At 38.5% G+C, this 20,306-nt stretch overlaps 3 protein-coding genes across 3 annotated transcripts; 1 reads left to right on the top strand and 2 right to left on the bottom strand.

The window, feature by feature from the left end:
• The first annotated feature begins 976 nt into the window (after positions 1–976).
• LOC106393014 (cell division control protein 45 homolog) lies at positions 977–3,970 on the top strand. Its single transcript, XM_022689799.2, has one exon. The coding sequence runs from the start codon at positions 2,036–2,038 to the stop codon at positions 3,779–3,781; it is 1,746 nt and encodes a 581-aa protein (XP_022545520.1). The 5' UTR covers positions 977–2,035; the 3' UTR covers positions 3,782–3,970.
• Positions 3,971–4,019: 49 nt separating this feature from the next.
• LOC106393021 (oleoyl-acyl carrier protein thioesterase 1, chloroplastic) lies at positions 4,020–6,488 on the bottom strand. The gene is made up of 7 exons (XM_013833775.3): positions 5,723–6,488; positions 5,386–5,519; positions 5,189–5,302; positions 4,992–5,087; positions 4,825–4,912; positions 4,663–4,731; positions 4,020–4,564 (listed from the first exon to the last, which is right to left on the bottom strand). Exons 1-7 carry the CDS (start codon positions 6,050–6,052, stop codon positions 4,307–4,309), a joined length of 1,089 nt encoding a protein of 362 aa, XP_013689229.1. The 5' UTR covers positions 6,053–6,488; the 3' UTR covers positions 4,020–4,306.
• Positions 6,489–12,285: 5,797 nt separating this feature from the next.
• LOC106431027 lies at positions 12,286–13,703 on the bottom strand. Its single transcript, XM_013871824.3, has 4 exons — positions 13,490–13,703; positions 13,137–13,244; positions 12,907–13,011; positions 12,286–12,727 (listed from the first exon to the last, which is right to left on the bottom strand). The coding sequence occupies exons 1-4, from the start codon at positions 13,605–13,607 to the stop codon at positions 12,486–12,488; spliced, it is 573 nt and encodes a 190-aa protein (XP_013727278.1). The 5' UTR covers positions 13,608–13,703; the 3' UTR covers positions 12,286–12,485.
• Positions 13,704–20,306: the final 6,603 nt, after the last annotated feature.

The following is a 20,306-nucleotide window of genomic DNA, read 5'->3' as shown; positions in this document are numbered from 1 at the left end:
ATATGAATAAGGTTTTCATTGGGCACAGTCACTTTTAAGACTATCCTTTATGGACTGACCAAATACAACCTATAAGAACAAATGGTCTGTGTCCAATTGGGAACATACGCACGGCACACCATTTTGATAGATCTAGTATTTTAACTTTTTGAGTTGATAACACTAGGCAGGGTCTTGTTTCTGTTTGAGTATTGCTTCTGGAGATACATCACTCTACTTGAAAGCATGCAACCTAATTACTAATAGGAGTTGACGAATGTGTATTAAGTACTGATTTATGCTCTTATTATCCTGCAAATGTTTGGTTTTGATTAAGTTCAGGTTGGACACAGTAGGGTTGGATTAAAGAATTTCCCTATGACAAATGTACTGGTGATCTGGTTGAAAGCCTCCATGTCGAAGCAGAGGGTCGGTTTAATAATTTTATGAGCTCTAGAGCAAAAAATTGTTAGACATTTAAAAGTAACATTTACTAAACAAAATTAATAATAATTTTAAAGATTATTACAAATAATACTTTTCTAAAATATTTTTTCAGATCTTTTTATTAATTTTGTATCAAGTAATATATTTAAAAATACAAACCTTCAACTATTAAGAAAAGGAGGCATAGGAGCACACAAGGTGGATCCGGAGCGACCACACCGCTTGTACCCCATTAAACAAAATTAGTTTAGACACAAAGGCATACGATGCAACTTTCGATGATCCACGGCTAAAAATTACCCATAACTTTTTATAATTGATTTTATTTTTTTTACCATAAAAAGATTTTTTGACCAGAAAAAAATTCTAATTTAGTTATAATGTTAATTTTTGAAAATTTGTTTGTTTATACATCAAGTTTTTTTCTTCTTCTCTGCTACACAAAATTCTCTTTTCTCTAATAAACATAATTCTCTTTTGTTCTTCTCTGGTACTCTCTCTTTTAAACATTTGTCTCACTATTATTAATTTGTTTTCTTTTACATTTTGTCCCAAGGCCTATGAATTGGTCAAGCCGTGGGTGATGCTTAACTAATAACTACCAAGCATGAATTTGAGGCAGATCTTGAAAGCCTTGTTATGCATGAGCTAAGGGAAAATGTTGGATGTTGTTGCTCAGCTGGAAGAAGAACTAGAGTTACAGAGTAGATAGACCTGACACCTGCGTATTTATGTATTTGCTCAGGTTTGGTTTTATGGGCTTTGAATAGTTTGAGTATGGTTCCTTAAGACTCATTTGTGTATTTATAAGAATTTGTATTTATGTATTTCACACTTCTTTTATGTTTTGGTTAAGTATGTGTTAAGAACCGGTAAATACCCAAAACCTTATTGGATTTGATTTGGTTTCATTATTTTATATCCAAACTATCTAAAATTACTGAATTCATTCCAAAAACATAAGAAGTAAACCGGACTATACAGTTAACCGAAATACTCAAAACAAATTAAAATTTTAGTTCAATTTTACAAAAAGTTTGTTTGCGTTTTTCAATAAAAAATCAAAAAAAAAAAATTCAGTTTTTCTTGGGGGTTTTTGGTTAAAATATTTAATTATTTTGGAATTGTAAATTGATATTTTGGTCATTTTAAATTTAAATAACTAATGTCTTTAGTCGGAATTGTCTGACTAAAAACAAAACAAAAAAAAGGGGTAAAAACAAAAAACAGAAGTCATTGAGCGTGGATACGATAAAAGCACGGTCATGCTCCGTGGATGCGGAACGTTCCCTCCTCTTTCCTCAATTTTCAGCGCCAACGTCAAAGTTTTGGCGGCCGATCAAAAATATTTTGAAATTTTGAAGATTTTAACCCCCAAAATTAAAAAAAAAATTCTAAACATTTCATTACCAGAGAAAGAAGAAGAAGAAGAAAGATAGCTCCTCCCCCCAGATCTTTATCTTCCTCTCTCTCTCTCTCCATCTTTGCTTGATTTGATTTACTTCACTCTAATTAGAACCTCAAAAAAATTACACAGAAGAAATAGAATCTGAGGTACTTTTTGGCTGCGGTTTCTGCTATCTCTCATCTCAATCCTATTCTGCGAATAATGGTGAGGATGGAGAAAGTAGAATCGTTTTACGGCAAGCTTCGCGAATCAGCCACTTGCTCGTCTTCCCAGAACCCTCTCCTCATATTCCCTTCATCCTCCGACGTCGATTCCATTTGCGCCCTCAAGGTCATCACTCACATCCTCGAATCCGATTCGGTTCCCTACTCCTGTTTCCCTGTCTCCTCCTTTCTCGAGATCCACAACTACGCTCCTCCTGCGGAAGGCCCCGTCACCATACTCTTGATTAACTGGGGCTGCCACCGTGATCTGAAGCTTGTGCTCAAGCTAGCTCCCGCTGCTCGTGTCTTTGTGGTGGATAGTCACCGCCCTATTCATTTGCATAATCTTAGCGACGAGAATCAGCAGGTTGTTGTTCTCCACACTGATGATGACGAGAGGCAAGCGGATCTCGCTTACGATTTCGATGTCTTGAAATTGGCCAACGAGAGCTTTCAGATGCATCAAGAAAGCGGTGTTGATGAATCTGATGACGAAGAAAGTGATGATGATGACGAAGAGAGTGATGATGATAGGCCAAGTAAGAGGAGGAAAATGGGTGTGAAGCTTTTCAAGAAGCTGAAGAGGGATTATTACAAGATGGGGACTTTCCACGGGAAGCCATCTGGGTGCTTGTTGTTCGAGCTCTCTCACTTGTTGAGGAAGAACACCAACGAGTTGCTCTGGCTCGCTTGCGTTTCCTTGACTGATCAGTTTGTTCACGAGAGGTTAACCGACGAGAGATACCAAGCTGCGGTTATGGAGCTTGAGCAGCACATCAATAGCTCCGGGAACATAGACAAGATCACTTCCGTTACTCTCAAGGACGGAACCAAGGTCCGAGCGCCTGACTGTTCGAGGATCTCTTACGAAGAAGAGCCTAGGCTTATGCTGCTGAGAGAGTGGAATCTGTTTGACTCCATGCTTTGCTCCTCCTACATCGCTACTAAACTCAAGACCTGGAGTGATAACGGGATCAAGAAACTTAAGCTTCTTCTAGCGCGTATGGGTTTTGCGCTTATCGAGTGCCAGCAGAAGTTTCCCTACATGAACAACGAGGTGAAGAGGAAGATGAAGCAAGAGTTTGATCGTTTTTTGCCCGAGTATGGCCTTAATGATTTCTACTACAGGAGTTTCTTGCGTCTTCATGGATACAGCTCACGGGTCTCTGCAGCTGATGTTGTCTACGGTATTACTGCGCTTCTTGAATCGTTTCTTGGTTCAGGTGGCTCCTCTGCTTCTAAACAGTTTGGAGAAGCTTATGATGCTTTGTCATTGAACAATCTGGATAAGCTTCGTTCTGGTATGCAACAAGCTATCAAGGTTCAAAGAGCAATTCTTAGGCAAGGAAGTGCAGCAATCACCAAAACAGGATGCATCCGAAGTGGAAGGAAGTTCAGATGGGTGAAGGTTGAGGATTCCATTGATGCTAAGTACTTGGGATATCCTCAGGCCTTGACCAAGTTCTGCTACTTTCTAATGGATGCTTTGAGAGAGAAAGGAGCTAGGATGAAGCCGATGCTATGTGCCTGCGCATCTCAACAACCAGGGAAGATACTTGTGGTTGGAGTTTGTGGGAAGCCGAGGCTTGGTGCAGTTAGAGGGAATGCGTTTGGTAATGCTTTCAGAAAAGCAGCTCAAGAGAGTAGAGCTGATTACTTTCACGAGCTTTTCGAGTCTTCATGGATCGTCTTGGATGCTTCTGCGGTTAACTCTTTCATGATTAGATTAACTGAAAAGCTTTGACATAGAGCTCTCAAAGGTATCTTTTTGTTATTCTACTCAATTGTGTGTTTTTCATTTTCTAGTATTCAGTTCTTTTTTATCTCACATTGTTTGGAATTTTACAAGCCTTTATAATAGGCAAGAATCTGTTATCAATCATGTAACTTGTTTAATCAAATAACAACGATAGAGCATTATTTGAACTCTTGACTCGTATGGTGTTAACAGAAATAAAGTTCTTATTTCTTAACAGCTCTTATGTCAAAGTAACTCCTTTTATTATAAGAACATATGAAAAGCAATCTTTTTTTGTTTAAGTTTTCGATAAGATACACGCAGAGACACAAGACAAGACCGGAAGAGACTAAGATGAAATGGGTTTGGCTTAAATCCTCAAGATTTGTACAGAAACAAGAACGAAAACTCATAAATTCCAATAATTCCAGTTCTCTAGTCTAACCCAAATTTATATTGAAAAAAATGAGACCTGACTAGACTCGTGAAGCATCAGCGACACAGATAGAGGAAACTTAAGAACGAAATGGCTTAGAGATTGGAGGGCTTCTTTCTCCACAGGGTTGTCCCGCGGTTGATCTCCTGACCGTCTCCAGACAGCCTTAAGAGATGTAAGAACTGGCTATCGTTTTGCCCCTGTGTGCCTGATGATGCAGAGCCATTGGTCCCACCAATCTCTGAGGTGGTAGTGGTGAGTGAATCCACCACATCGTCTTGTTGACATTCTCTTCTGTAATCCAGAGTTATGACCTGAAGTTCGTGCGTGTCTACAATCTCTTGAGGTATGCTCTGTCATAACCGAGAAACAAGATCATATGGTCGATTACTCAAGTAAAAAAAAGATATATATTATCGAGCTTTTATAGTAAAAATAATCTGGTGATTACCTCAAGAACCCATCCAATATAGGTGACATTATTGACATGCTGGTTCATGTCGAGATCAGCTCGTCTAGGCTGCAAGAAACATTATAATAAAAGTCTTAGAGGAATGCTTAAGGCTACAGATAGAGAAAGAAAGAGTCATACGATTCTGTTGTTTTTTTTTACCTTCAGACCAATCATCGAATACTGAGCTGGATCTTCGAGTTTCGGAATTTTCTTCAAGCTTCTGTTATTCTCCTCAGGAAATGCTAATCTACAAGATGTACATGAAATAAATAAGTCAGCATTCACGATATAATTGACATTTCCCTGGAAATAAAGTGTTGCGTTACCTGAGTTCTTTAGGACAGAAGACCAAGTACTCGTCCCGAACATCATCAGAAACTTTCTGAAGCCGTCGTGTGTCTTGGTTCATCATCACCCACTTGCTGACACATACATCAAACAACAAATCAGGACAGTACCATTAAATACGGAATATAAAGGTCCAAACCAATCCAGGAAGCTAAAAAAATGATGAAAAGGAAACCTAGTAGCACGGCCAGTGACTTCACCGGTAGCAACATCCTTAAGAATCCAATCACGCCTAGTCCCGATCCTTCCTTCACTCTGACACCATGTCTCTATCTCAACCACATCACCCCTGTAACCAAAAGATTCCTCTCATTAAGTTGTCATCAAAACAGAGACACATAGATAAAAAGAAACGAAGCAGAAACCAAATACCAAGCAGGGTACTTGTAGATCTCTATATGCATTCTCGCAGTGACCCAAATGAGATGCAGTTTCCTCATTGTCGGTGTTGTCGCAAACCCATCAGTCGAGAATCCAACGCTCTGCGCATGATTACATCCCACCTCCTATAATATACACATCAACCAACCAACAAAGTTCTTGTCTTTACAAATTCCACCCATCAAGATTGATACTTTGACCATACATATAACGAATTGATGATTTTTTTAGAAAACGACATGTGCGTGACATTCGAGAAGACCAAACCAATCATCCAATCAAAGAAAATTAACAAAAAAAAGAAAAACACGACATAATATAATCTGACCTGCAAAAGATTAGCTATGGTTTCGACAGTGGCGGTCTTGTTACTCCCCACTTCGTAGGATCTGACGATGAACTTCTCCTTATACGACAAACCATCCTCCGTCAAGCTACCCAATCGGAGCTGATCCGCGAGTGAGCCCAAACCTTGTTCTGCTCGAATCACACTTCCTTGATCAGCAGATACGGTCGCTCGCAAAGGATCGAGAACCGGTTTCCTCAGATGAGAGCACGACACGGAGGAGACGGTTCTCCGGTGTGCCGGATCCGGTTGATGAGAATGCGAGAAGAGGGTCTGTAACTTATCAGTCGCATTACACGAGAGCTTCAACATCTTTTCGGGATCGCAGAAGAAAATGTGGGAGACGAGAAGCTTCTCTTTCTTTGGTTTTAACTTTAATAATAAAAGGTTTGAATCTGTAGTAAGTGTTCTCTCCGATGGGTCCGAGGTGAACAAGGAAGGCAAACCAACAACGAAGACTTTTTTAGTTTGCCACTTGCTTGTGTCTGAATTTACGCTTTTGCCATCGTTGGCCAATTGTCAAAGGCGAGATTAGAAAAAGCCTGGCTCAGTGGCTTCTGTCTGTGTTGTCTGTCTCTCTGTTTGTTTGTTTGTAAATGTAGCAAGCACGTGTCTTTCACTCTGTTCTCTCGGTTTAACCACGTGACTTGATTTTGCATTTTATTTCTTCTTGTTTTCTTTCTCAGATTTGATTTGTTGCACTGTTGGAGACTTTTTCTTCTTCACATGTAGTATTGTTGAGATTTTTCATATATTCTCTCTTACGCATCACGAAATAGTATATTCAAAATTATTGTCTACCTTCTGAACCACTACCACACCAACTGTGTCGGACGATACAACCAACATCACACAATTTTTATAATAATAATAATAATAATCAGTATTTTTCATGTATAGGCTGTGTATAAACAATTAAATAGTTGCGGATTTTTTTCTTTTGAACAAAAAAAAAAAATCAGAAGCAAAGGCAAAAAAAATTGGTTTATTATTCTCACTGATGTGGATAGTCCACATATTATCATGTCGTTTATGGTTTTCTTACAGCGAGAGTTTCTCCTAGGCTGTTCAATATGGTGAAACCGAACCGAACCGAACTAAACAATATAGTTTAGTTTTTGTATATACCATACAAATCGAATGGATGTAATTTTATAAAAACCGTAGGATTTGGATATAGTTTAGTTTATAACCGAATAAACCGAAGAAACCCGATAAAAGGTAAAAACATGTAAATATGTATATATTTTATAACAACGAATGAAAACATGTAAAACCATATTTTTAACAGTAATAAAGAAGCCCTAATTTGTAAAAAACTTAGGCTATAATTAAGTAACAATTCATCGCAACCTAGACTTCTTATTTTCTTAATTTTCTTTTGTGATCGTTTTGCTTTATTTTAGCATTGACTAAATTAAAGTAAAGACTATAAATTTGATGGACAACAATTAGTTGGAAATTCTTCGCAACTTTTTTCTTATTTATAAACGAAAAGAGTTTTGTGTTCAATTGAAGCAACATGACTTTGATGAAACATTAAATATGAAAGAAATAGAAAAACTTTTCTTTGGTGTTTCTGTTTTGTTTTTATTTTTATTTCAAAATTTTGAGCTTTGATTTGATTATTTTATTAGATGGTAGAAGCATTTATTTTCTTTTTGTTCTTTTATTTAAGAGAAATTCTCTAGGATATCATTTTTTTAGTTTTTGTCACAAAAATAGTCTTCAATGAAGAAAATGATTAAAAGAAGTTTAATTTTATTAAAGGGTAAAATACTTTTACCCTATTTTACCCTAGGGTTAACTAATTTAGAGTTAAACTAATTTAGATTTAGGGTTTAGAGTTAAGGGATGGTTTTTTTGGGATAAGGTTTCAAATTTTAAAAATAAAAAATTAAAATTAAAATTTTCAAAATAAAAAGGGGCTATTTTGGTCATTTTATTTCTTAAGAGCTATTTTGTGATAAAAACTTAAAAAAAACTATTTGAGAGAATTGCTCTTTATTTAAACATATAATATTTTTAATAAATTATTGCGTTGACAACGTGACTCTAAAATTATATAATATGATCCCAAACTAAATAGTTAAATTTTTTGGTATAAAACCAAATAAACCGAAAACCGATAGTATATAAACCGAACCGAATTAAATATGGATTTAGAATGGTAGTTGTATTTTACTAACCGAAATACCGAAAAACTGAAAAAACCGAACCGATATCCGGATTGAACACCCCTCCAAATCAAAATTGCATTTAGAAACTATCAGATCTGAGATTAGAAAATAGCACTCACCCTAGATATTTGGTTCAATGGTTCAAATTTTAAGTCACATGGCTTTAGGTTCACGTCCATGCTTCATATTTCATGTCGATTCAATCAGGCGTCTCTTGGTAAGTGGCCAAAGCACATTTGCACATAACCTATTTTCGCAAATTTTAGTTAGAGTTTAAAGTCTTTTGCTAAAATATTAGGGTCCATTTTTACGGATTACATGTATATTCTTATAAACTTCACATAGCCTAATAAAAGACTGGGACGGGTCTTGATTCAACACTAAATGCCTTATGTGTACATGTGGTAAATAAAATTGAGAACTAGCAGAATTTTCACTGCATATTTTAAATCTTCAAGTATATAATTTTTTGGCCCATTAACTATTAGCTTTTGAATTTTTTTTTTTTTAAATATGTACATATTGATTTGAATCTGTGATTTTAAACATGCATACAAAAACAATTACCAATAGAGTTATAAGCATTTTTATATTAACTATTGGCCCCTTAAAATATTAAAGCAATCTTGGCCCCAAACACATGCTCAACTAGCTTCTAGTTAGGCATGATCCTGAACTATAAAGTGATGAAGGTGCGAGAAATATTCATGATGACATCTATACTATTAAAACATAAGTACAACTTTGGATCAACCATGCTTCTAGGTGAAATATTTAAAAAAACTATACACTATAATAGTTATGTTTACCATATTAATATTAAGCCTGACACATTAATATTAATAATTGAACACCCTAAAGTCTGGCATATTAAATCTTAAAATTAAATGAATTTAAATGGGAACGGAGTTTGCATAGAGATGTGTTTTCAATGAGACGGGTTTAAATGAAGCCAGTTTGCCCATTTTCACATCTCTAATAAAAAATCTGCTACATTTTTTTTTTTTACTTTTACAACATAATATTCCCCACGCTTTCATAGCTCAGATCCAAATCTAGTAATATGTTAAATCTGCTGCTTTTGGTTCACACATTGGAAGTTATCAAAGGTGTGATAAGCCTTTATTAAACAACCGGAGAATACAATCCAAGAAAAATATGTGCACAAACATATTAATACACTCACCAATCCATTCAACTAACTGGTATTTGATCCAATACCCATAAAACTGACCTGATATCCACAAAACCAATATGATGTCCATGAGCTCCACCCAATATACACCAGATAAATTTTATAAATATAACTTTTCCTTAAATTGAAAAAAACTTTCTACCAACAACAAATTGGTATAGTTGTTAGAATTCTAGATCACTTAGTAAGGATATGGGAGGTCACATGTTCAAATCCCATTGGAAAAGGTATACTTTATAAAAAGAGTTATATTGCTTGGTTGGGATATCGTTTAAAGAGGATGTATAAGCATACAGATTGAGAACCTCCTAGTTATTAAAAAGTGATTACACCATTTGGGTTATATATGTCCATTTGTCCATGTCAAGATGGAAATTTCTTGTTTGTGGACAAATAATGACCATGTCCATTAAAGACCGAGTCCATTAAAGGCCAAACTCATTCCATTGACAAAATAGGATATTAAGATTAAAAGCTTGTTTGTTCGAAAAACTCGTTTTTACGTTTCTGGTGGGAAAAATCATTTTTGCAAAAAAAAAAATTACTTTTAGGTTTTTGCGGAAAAGTCATTTTTGTGATCTGGCAAGGGAAAAATTGATTTAGTGGAGGTTTTTTTTTGCGGAAAAATCATTTGGTTTTGGCTGAATTTTGCGATTTTAGCAGGAAATTTGATTTTACGGTTTTGGGAGAAAATAGTTTTACGATTTTAGCGGAAAATTTTGATTTTGCCAAAATCATGTTTCTTTTTTTTGCATAAATACTTAATTTTGGCGAGAAAACTCAATTCTAAACTTTTGGTAAAAAAACCTAGTTTCTATAAAATATTATTTTCCCTAAATTTGATTTAAGTTAAAACTTTATTTGTTTTAGATTATTAGACGGACCATGTTCACATAGTCCAAAGCCACTTATGGACAAATTGGGCTTGTCCGATTTTAGCCGAGTTGTAAATGAGTTTGACCCGAACCAACCCATTCGAAGTTGTACTCGGACGGCTCATGGTCAGCTCGTCCATTTGGAAACCCTACTGTTCTATTTTAATCTCTTTCCACTACTATCCCACTAATCAAAAGCCAGATTCTGGATCCATCATTTCTATCAAGTCTAGTTGTGTGACTTAGATACTTTTTTTATTTCATGTTTTTTTTTAGTTTCCGGTTAGTGACTTACCCTTAGTGGTCTTTCTCTACTATTTTTAACTCACACATTGTATAACTATCATAAACATTTCTATCACCATTTTTCGAACTATGGCGTCATGTGCCAGACTTGACACCAATTTTCAAGCTTCTGCCCAAAATAATATATATCAATTTTATCGCCATATATTTACACCAATACTTTATAATGTAATGTTAGTGGTGACGATATAAAGTCAAAAACGATGAGTTCAGACTTCCATTCCTACAAATCATTATAAATTTCTGACAAAAAATCGATGAAATGGTATCTAGAGAAAATCACCGGGAATCCGTCAGGAATTCTCGACAATAACAACCTGTTGGAAAATTACCGATGAATTTCCTACAAAAGAACTACTTGTTAGCTATCTGTTGAAATTCCTGAATCTCAAATCTATCGGTAATATGTTGGTAATTTTCGATTGATTACCGATCCCCTAGACTATATTTGCGAAGTGATTTTGTCACATGTCGTTTCTACAATCAATTTCACAAAACAAATATGACATGGCTACTGAAATTGATGACATGTCTTATAACTTAATATGACATGGACAATTGCATTTAATGTTAATTTATTTTTTTGGTAAACTTTTTAAAATATGGTAATAACTCATATATTACATTTAATGTCAATTTATATTTTTGGAAATTTTTTAAGAATATGGAAATAACTCATAAATCATCATTAAATAAATATATTCAAATATGGCATTATAAATTTCGAAATATAATTTAATATATATTTTTAAATTATACAATTTTATTACTAAAATTTTCAAAAATGTATACATTTTTTTTAGAAATTTTTTAAAATTTAATCAAAAAATCATTATTTGTTATATATATACAAATTTTTAGAAATATTTTTTAATTTTAATTTTTGATATTTATGCAACTTTTACAAATTTATTTAATATATTTAATTAAAATAAATAGATAGAAAAATCTATCTAAGATTATAATTTCAAATATATACATGCATATTCTTAAATATATTTTTTATTTTTAATTAAATCAAATTTATATTAAAATATTGATACAAAATTTTTTTTACAATATTAATAAAATTATATTTTAAAATAGAATTTATATTTATCTGGTAAAAAATATTTAAAATTTTTTTACTGCACATGGTGCAGGAAGACACCTAGTGAAAATTATAAAAATTATGTAGCCATTTAAAATTTAAAACTTTCAACGAAGTCTCGACATATTATTTTCAAAACTCTTGATTTATCTATAAATACCACCTCCTTTTATTCACAACAAAGCACAAATGTCTGGGCAAAAATAACTATAACCGAAGTAGCGGGTTCGGATCGGTAACGGATTGATCTTAGATCATTTCTCATGAACATAAGGGAGGGCCAAGCAGGAGGTCGGTTTACTGCCGCGATGAGGTCTCGACCTTCAAGGGCGAAAGGACATTGGTGAAACGATGGGATTCCGTACTTTGAAAATAGCATATTTCGGTTTGCTATATTCAGGGGATTATATGGCCATGCCTATGAGAGGGGGCTGGTTAGATGGCTGGAATCAAGATTGAGTTAAAGACATAGTTTCAATTACCTAAAACATCAAAATTCTTACTTGACTAAAAAAAAAGAACCTAAATTATAGCGAAACAATTGACCGAAGCTTATAACTAGCATTAACGTGTCATAGCCGGAAATCTAGATCTAAGAATGGGGTAAGAAATTTTTTTCGTAATTTCCGAATAAAACTAAAACTAATTCCTAAAACTTACAGAAAAAATTGGATAGTTTTGTTATTTAAAATGTTTACACTAACCAAAAAGAAAATCGTAATTGGTGGAACTAAAATCCTTGCGTATTTAAGTTAATTAACAAAATTACTTGATTAATTCTAAGTTCTCCAATAGTATCATCCTACATTATACATTAATCTGCCTCTCAAGGCTTCTTCAGTCGTGTGCCAAAACAAGTCCATCAATATTCAAACTTTCCAAAGTTTTAGGTATGCCCATAATCAACCATGAATAATATAGATAGATATTAGATACGTTCACGGTAGGTCACCATACAACTTGTCTCTGGACGAGGTTTTCTTGTGGCTAAAGAAAAGATTTGTTTCCCAATAGGAAACTCAAAAGAAGTCCTCGTCAAGTCTCATCTAAACACCACAGAGTTACATTCACGAAACAGCTAACCTAGAAACCTAAGTAGTCAAGTCTCTTCCTTGTTCAATCTCCCAAATGATCTTTCAGAGAATATCTTCTGTTCCTGAGCTTTCTTCTTTGCTAAGGCTTCGTCATCGAGTATTTGAATAGGAAACCACTCAGGCAACTTGATTGAATCCTTGTTACGGTGGTTCTCTAACATTGCTTTTGCTTTATGGCCGGCATAGGCAGAGGCAGTGCCCATAGCAGCAAAAATGACAGAGTAGCGCAATGCACCATATGGACCTCCTGTACAACACATAGTCATAGATGTCAGTTTCCAAAAGCTTTTAATAACCTAACAGAGACCTTCATGATAGAGTCCTTCCAGTTGATTCAGATGACAGTTATTTCGAGGTGACCTTATTGTAGCAAATATCATTCTTGAGAGTAGTATTAACACAGTGAAAATATAATAGACGACGAACCTTGAAGTCTTCCAAGCAAAGCACCACTGAAAAGCCCTCCAATAGTTGAGTTCAACACATCATCATGTTCTGATCTTCGAGTTATCCTCACAAACTCACGAGCTCCTAACAAACAATGTCCACATTGTAAACATAACAGTCGAATCCAATCGCGAGGAGTCACAAATGGAGAAAGAGCAGACAGGCTTTAAAGAGATTGTTGATGCACATTATAGCAAAGATAGGTGTACCGCAATAGCAACCAGCGACGATGGCGAAGTTGGTAGCATAAATAGTGGGAATATTGGGATAAGCTTTCCGGCGTTTAGAGACTAAACCAGCTCCTCCTCCAATAACTCCTGCACATTAACATTCTTTTGATGCAACACATGTTATAGTGCTTAATATGCTATGATTCCCAATTATCCCTTACATTACATGTTCTACTGCCTATGATCCACAACAAGAAGCTGTAGAACAATAATAACCAAAACCAAAGGCTTTCGATTTTACTAGAACATCATCAACTTTCGCTTCATTCAAAAGGTCATAATGGTCTTTGAAGCTAAAATAAAGAAGAAGCAGTGAGAGCAATGCGCGAAACCTGCGAGAAGGGTAGTGATCAGCACACGTTTCGTCGGAGTAGTTGGCTGCACAATCGGCGTCGGAGGAGATACCGGCTGATTCTTTCGTTCTGCGAATTTCTGATCACCGGACGCCATTTTGGAGCTACGGCGGAGCTCGGGTTATATGATTTCAGTGCTGTATTATATGATTCGGGTTGATCCAAACCTGAAATAAAACCCTAAACCCGCATTTGAAACCCGACCCGATAACAACTCTTATTTATTTGAGAGATGATCCTGCAAGATTCTTTAAATGTAACAATGTTCCCACATGTTTCAAACAAATTGGAAACTGGCCAGTTTTTTAGATATCATTTTTAGATCTAGTAAGATTCATATTTAGTTTTTTATAAATTGGAAACATATATGAAAAAGTCAAATATCATTTTTAGATCTAGTAAGATTCATATTCAGTTTTTTTTTAACTACACATAACTTCTTAATGAAAATTACCACCAAAAAACACAAACTTGAGTAACTTCAATAAGCTTATAAATTCTGAAATAAAAAGGTTGAGATTTTGGAATGAAGTGAGAGAGAAAGTGAAACATAAATGGTTTGTGTGTAATAAATAAGGATATGAATATTTAGACAATTTTAGGTGCATTTAAATGTTGAAATTGGTTGTTCCTCGTTGGTGTATTGATGATAATAAAAATATTGTAAATAAAAGAAAAGATGAAGATGACAGAATAAAAGAATCATTTTTAGAAAAAAAAATAGTAATATAATGACATTTTGTGAACAATTTTTTTTTTTTTGAGCGAATAGGGCAAATGAAAATTTTAAAAGAAAAGCTACTTTTACATTTGATTTTTGGTCATATTTGCAAAACTCTCGAAATATTTTTGATAATTTTTGTGCAATATTTACTAATCCTAAGAGAATATATATATCCAAATTTTACACATTTAAAATAAAAATCTATTACATGAAATTATTTTTTATTTTCAACTTGTTAAGAACTCCATAAAAATCTGTTAACCAAACTGGTAACTACATAACTATATAAATAATATATGAGTGCTGTTGACGAATATCATGTGCTAACTTATTCATTTTTGTAATTTTTCGAAAGAATATCTAAGAATATTAAAGTCTTCAAAATTTTGTACATCCCTATCTCTTAAACTCCTCTATAGGAATTGAGAAAACATATCAGCTCTGAGCAGTGCTGTATAATTTACTTTCGAACTTTATTACCCAAATGAAAGCTTTAAACATGTGGAAGTGAGAGAGATCACCTAGATGAGGGCTTTAAATTCAGCATTTTGAAGTAAAAGACTACATATGATATTCTCTGCCCCCACTTGTTCCTAACATCCTTATTGAATGCTAAATAATCCTTTATCATGTGTACAATATTGTCTTGCTTCGATGAACCATCTATATAACACAATCTTTCATTTTGATATACAGTGAAACCTCTATAAATTAATAATGTTGGGTTTACACCAAAACTATAATTTTTTATTATTTTATAGAGATATTAATTTATCGATATACTAATTGAACCAAAAATTCAATTTGGGATTATAAAATTATATTATTTTATAGAGATTTTTAGTGTATATTAATTTATAGAGTATTAATTTAAAGAAGTTATACTGTATATTAGAAAACTATACATGAAAACATATTCTGATCGTTTCTAGATGTCTTGATCTTTAGATCTAATTCTCCGGATGTGGATCTATGGATTCCTTTTCTTGGATCCATCCGGATTGTCAGATTCGTATATTGTACCCACCCATGGCGCATTTACAAATAATTTTTCATCTTGTACCTCCTTGTTATGTTTCTCCGACTCATTGTTTCTTCTTCTTCACAAATGCTTGTTTGATCGGAAAATGGTAGTAAAGAAGACGTGGGTTTAACAAAGACGTTTTATTATGATCGGAAGAGACAATCAGTCGGTTACAAGAGAGGTAAGAAAGTGCGACAGAGAAGAAGCCGGTAACTCGGGGAGCTACCGGAAAAGTACAAACAACGGCAAGATGGAGCAAAGGTGAAAACCCTAATCTAGCCGCCAAGTGTTAGTCAGATGATTTCGGATCCTCTTCTCGTTCCCCTTCCTTCTCCTTATATAGTCCTCTGATGTGTCGTTCTTGACCTAATTTAGGTCGTCTTCGTGGGCCTTCCTTATTGGGCCGAGAGGCCCGCGTTCATCCGAGCGGTCGCCGAGCTGGGTGCCTCTTAGTCGAAGTCGCTCGGCTCGAGATACTGTAGAAGCGAGCCGAGAGACTGACCTTTTAAGCCGACTATCCAAGCCATCACTTTCCCTGGTCCGGGCCGGGCCTTTTATTCCTTGGGCCTTGTGGGATGATTAAATCCATCCCCTACAGTAAGTCCCCCCGGTCCATCAGTGAGCGAAGAGTCGCCTAGCTCATGATGGATTCTGGAACTCGAGGGTTCAAAGGAATAGAAGTCCTGTCGGGAGATTGAAGTGATGGGTCGATGGATCGCGGGAAAGGCTGCGGTAATGCCTTCTCTCGGAGTCGTTGAGTCGCAGGCTCCCAGATTTTGATCGGCAAATCTTAATTAATTTATCGGTTTAGCCGATTTTAGGATAACCGTCGGTTAATTAAGATGAGAAGCCGGAAAGTCGCGGGAGTCGTTGGGGTCTTTGGGGGAAATTCGAGGCCCATTTAGGCCCATTTAGGCTTAATCATGACATCTCGAATCTTTCCCCCTTTTACCCCTCATGAGTGCATCGATAAGTCGAAACGCCGCGAGGGTCCGCTGGGTTTTTAGGGGAAATTTCGAGGCCCATTTAGGCCCGAATAGACCTAATGATGACGCCTCGAATTCCTCCCTCTCTTCTCCTTATAAATACGCGGACTCCCCTTCATTTCTTTAAGTTTCCTCCACGATCAAAGGTACTTTCTCTCTCCTTCCTTTATCTCTCTAAGTGTTATAGTCTTCGTTCGACGTGAACTTCGCCGTCTTGCTTCACCATGTCGTCGGTTCAGAGATTATCGAGGCAACAGAAAGGAAAGTCGGTTGCGGCGACGTCGACGCCGGCAAGGGATCCCGACGGAGGTCGTATCGGGGATCTCGAGTCTATCCACCATGCGGCGATGATGGACACTGTCGGTCTATCTAGTTCCCAGAGGCTTCTGGTCGCAGATGCTACGAGGCTTGCGAGGGAAGGGAATGAGAACGTCGCTGTGAGAGACGCGACGGAATGCGCGAGAGACGGGCAGAGCGGGGCGATGCCTGTCGACTCGGTTACTTTGAGAGCTCGCCCTATGGAGGACGATCCTTCTGGAAATGACGACCCCGAAGCTGAGTTAGTCCCGACGACCTTCTATCCCGACGGGATTTTCGAGGAGCTTCCGCGGCTTCTGCCTGACCTACTTCGTCCTGCCTTCGTGGCTGGTCAAGATTGGGAGGGCGTAGAAGAGACCAAATCGACCCCGAGGAGCGTGAAGAAGGTTCTTCGGGCTAAGGGCGCTACAGGCGTAACCTTCCTTATCCCTACGAAGGAGCAGAGACCTTGGTCGCCTCCGATTGGATATCAGACAGTATACGAATCCTACTTCCAGGGGGAAACTCGCTGTTGGTTCCCGATCCCGCGACTAATCACCGCGTACGCTAGGCGGCGAGACATCGTGATTAGCCAATTGTTGAATGGCTCGCTGCGACTGGCCGTCACCTTATCGGTTTTAGCGGAGCAGATCGACATGCCGATGAGCGTCAGGTCTTTCGAGGAGATGGCCTCGATAACCGACATGAAGGATGGAACCTACTCGGTGAAGATGCGACCTAACTGTAACGTATGCGCCGGCCATCCGAACAAGACGCAGAATTGGCAGCGTTCTTATTTCTTTCTCAAATCCGACGACTCGGCTTTCGAGGAGCCTCCTCAGGAGGACTATCGGGTTCTTTGGAACCGTTCTTGTGGTAGAGTATCTTGTCGCGAACTACGTTTGACTTTGTTGTTCTTAATGAGACTCTCTTTTCCTTTTGTTCGCAGTTGGCCATCCTACATCTCCTGTCTATCCCGAGGATTTCCTGAAGAGCGTTCAAGCCGTCGCTTTACTTAGAATCTACCGTTGGTCTGAGATCACCGTCGAGAAAACCTACGAGCTTAAAGACCGGATTGCTCGAAGTGCGTTCTCTCGCCGTTTCTGGTATTCTTTTGGCCGTATGGTTTATTTATCGCGTGCTGACCTTTCTGCCTTGTGTTTTCAGGGGGGTGGAGATCTGATCTTCCGACAGCTCTTCCTATTCGCAAGAAGAGACTAGAAATTTTTCCGAGGGATATCCAGAAGCAAGTCACCGAGGCAAAGAGAATGGAAACTCTTCCTGACTTAAGCGCGATACTAGCTGCCCAACTGGGGCTGACTAGCGGGGCCGGACCCTCGACGGCTGTTCCTCGGGCTGGCGAGGTTCCCCCTTCCGATGCTGCAAATACGGGGAAGGGTAGGAAGAGGAAGAGGGGTAACTCGGAAGTTGAGGGGAGTACTGAGGAGGCGAGCGACGTTCCCCCTTCTGGTGAACCTCAGAAGAAGAAGAAGAGGAAGAAGACCAAGAGGTCTGTCGAGGCTCGGTCGGAGGATCCCGAGGAGCCAACTGGAGCTGAGGAAGAAGAGGAGAAAGAAACTCATCCCGAAGAGGAAGTTTCTGAGGCTGAAGTCTCGAGAGAGCAGGATGATGCGGGGGAAGCTGATGGATCTGAGGCTTCTCTTAATGCCGCCCTCCCGGACGGTTCCGAGGAAGATAGCGGAGAGTCGCCGTTTTTGATGAGGAGGCACAACGACGAGATCGACGATGAAGTACGATCTCCTACTTTGGCGTTTCCTCGCGAGGAAACTCCAGTTCTTACTGGGGACGGGGCCGTTCAGATCGGCACGTCTTCTCGCGGCTCCGCCATCCTAAGGAGGGTTCCCGGGGCTAACTTTCCAGACAAGGTCTCCTTTCACTACGAGGGGCCGGCCCCTCTGGCGTATGTTCCCGAGAAGTGCGGAGAGTTCCTTCGCCAACTCAGGGGGAGGGCGAAGCCTCTACCTGCCGTGAAGGACCTCATCTTCGGGAATGAATATGAGGAAGCTGCGAGGGCGAAGCTGCTGGTAAACATTTCGATCTTTTTTTTTTTTTGGTCTCATCACTTGGCCCTTTCTTACGATTTTCATCTCCTCGTCCGTTTTAGGGGGATAGCGCGATGAACGTCGTGATCGACAAATACGACACTGCCTTGAAAGGAGTTTCGAGTGAACTTGAGCTGGCCAAGAAGGAGCATGCGGAGAAAGAGGAAGCTTCTGCTCGTCGGCTCAATACATCGAAGGCTAACGTCGAGAGACTCAACGGGATGGTTACTCGCGCGATTGCTCGAAGAAATGCGCTCAAAGCCGATTTGGATGCATCTCGCGGCGTTATTCATGAGCTCGAGCAGAGAAACGCCGAGCTTGAGGGCGAGAAGGCTTCGCTCGCTGCATCTCACGAAAGAGAGATGAAGCGCCTTAGAGACTCCAGGATCTTGGAAGTGACGAAGGAGAGGGGAAGAGTCGAGGCTGAGATGACTGCTAAGGCCAACCGTCGCTTCGCTAAGATTCGCTCTCGAGAAGAAAGGCAAAATCTTTACGACAAGGCCCGGTTGCTTCATAGCCAAGCCTTCGGGACCAGGAAGTGCCTTGAGGCCTTGAAAAGGGCCGGGAGCGACATCTTGCAAGCCACGATCGATCTGTTCGCGGAGCAGGAGAAGAAGTACGAGCAGGAGGCCGAGGAGCTCAAGGTTGGCGAGATACCCGAGGAAGATCTCGCACTTTCTCCTCTTGTACTAGATTCTCAATTTGTGGATGCTCGGATTTTGGCGAGTCTCGACCCCTACGGGTCCAACGCCGGCCTGATTGACTCCGAAACCGTAGCGAATCTTCTCGCTCCGCCTTCTCATCCGATCGAAGAACGTCGCGATGACCCGACGCCCTTTGTTGAAGGTTCTACGGCTGCGTTTGAGGGGGAGACGCCTAATCGAGGGAACAACGCTGCTGAAGATGGAGCTCCCGTCCTTGTGCTCTCGGATACTTCGGCCGAGGGATCTCATCGAGTTAATGAGGAGGTTGTTGCTCGTGAGTCGAGTGTCCGGGCTTCAGAGTTATCTGCCCTTAACGATCGCGAGAGCGACCGAGAGGATTAGCTTCACTTGTTTGTTGTATCTTTCGAGTCATATATGACTCATTGTTGTAGTTTGTCGAAACTCTGCCTTTGAGGCTTTTATTTTGTTGTTTTGTTTGCAATCTCGACCTCTTTTAGTCGCTTGAACTGATTTACTTGACTTAGATTTGTCTATCAAAAATCGTGATTTCTCAAGATTTGAAGTGACTCTGTTCGTTCGGTGTAAATGCTGTTCGAGACATCGAATCGTTATAATTTTAAGCTCATTATGACTTTGTCTCGGTCGATCTCTTTGAGTCGCGATTGTTTGCCACTTTGAGTTTTAATCGTTAATTAAGAATTTTCGACTTTGACGGTTCCAAGTCGATCCTATCGTAATTTTCAAGCGTTTGGTTGGCCAGACCTTACTTAGTTAATTATAGGATGAATTGGAGTCATTGTCTCGGCCGTGTTGGTTTAGGTCGCAACGCGGTCGACTCCTGTGAATATGTGTCTGATCAGGACGTATTCAACGTGGGATGCGAGTGCCGATACATTTGTTCGAGGAGCCGGGGCGTACTCGTGTAGGCATCGCTTAAGTGATCGTCTGCTTCGGAGATCGATTCCTCGGGGAGGGGTTTGTTTTTTTTTATTTTTATTTCGGCTGGACCCTTTTTCTTTGGGCTGCCTACGTATCCC

The sequence above is a fragment of the Brassica napus genome, chromosome A7 (assembly GCF_020379485.1).
Source record: "Brassica napus cultivar Da-Ae chromosome A7, Da-Ae, whole genome shotgun sequence".
Classification (NCBI taxonomy): domain Eukaryota; kingdom Viridiplantae; phylum Streptophyta; class Magnoliopsida; order Brassicales; family Brassicaceae; genus Brassica; species Brassica napus.
This window is presented reverse-complemented; position numbering and strand designations above follow the sequence as displayed.

Excerpts from the sequence above, each read along its gene's own strand:
- LOC106393014 (XM_022689799.2), top strand. The coding sequence starts at position 2,036 with ATGGTGAGGATGGAGAAAGTAGAATCGTTTTACGGCAAGCTTCGCGAA.
- LOC106393021 (XM_013833775.3), bottom strand. The coding sequence starts at position 6,052 with ATGTTGAAGCTCTCGTGTAATGCGACTGATAAGTTACAGACCCTCTTC. Across the intron at positions 4,732-4,824 it reads ATTCGATGATTGGTCTGAAG|CCTAGACGAGCTGATCTCGA; the intron begins GTAAAAAAAAAC and ends TGTTTCTTGCAG. Across the intron at positions 4,565-4,662 it reads ATATTGGATGGGTTCTTGAG|AGCATACCTCAAGAGATTGT; the intron begins GTAATCACCAGA and ends CGGTTATGACAG.
- LOC106431027 (XM_013871824.3), bottom strand. The coding sequence starts at position 13,607 with ATGGCGTCCGGTGATCAGAAATTCGCAGAACGAAAGAATCAGCCGGTA. Across the intron at positions 13,245-13,489 it reads GATCACTACCCTTCTCGCAG|GAGTTATTGGAGGAGGAGCT; the intron begins GTTTCGCGCATT and ends GTTAATGTGCAG. Across the intron at positions 13,012-13,136 it reads CGTCGCTGGTTGCTATTGCG|GAGCTCGTGAGTTTGTGAGG; the intron begins GTACACCTATCT and ends ATTGTTTGTTAG.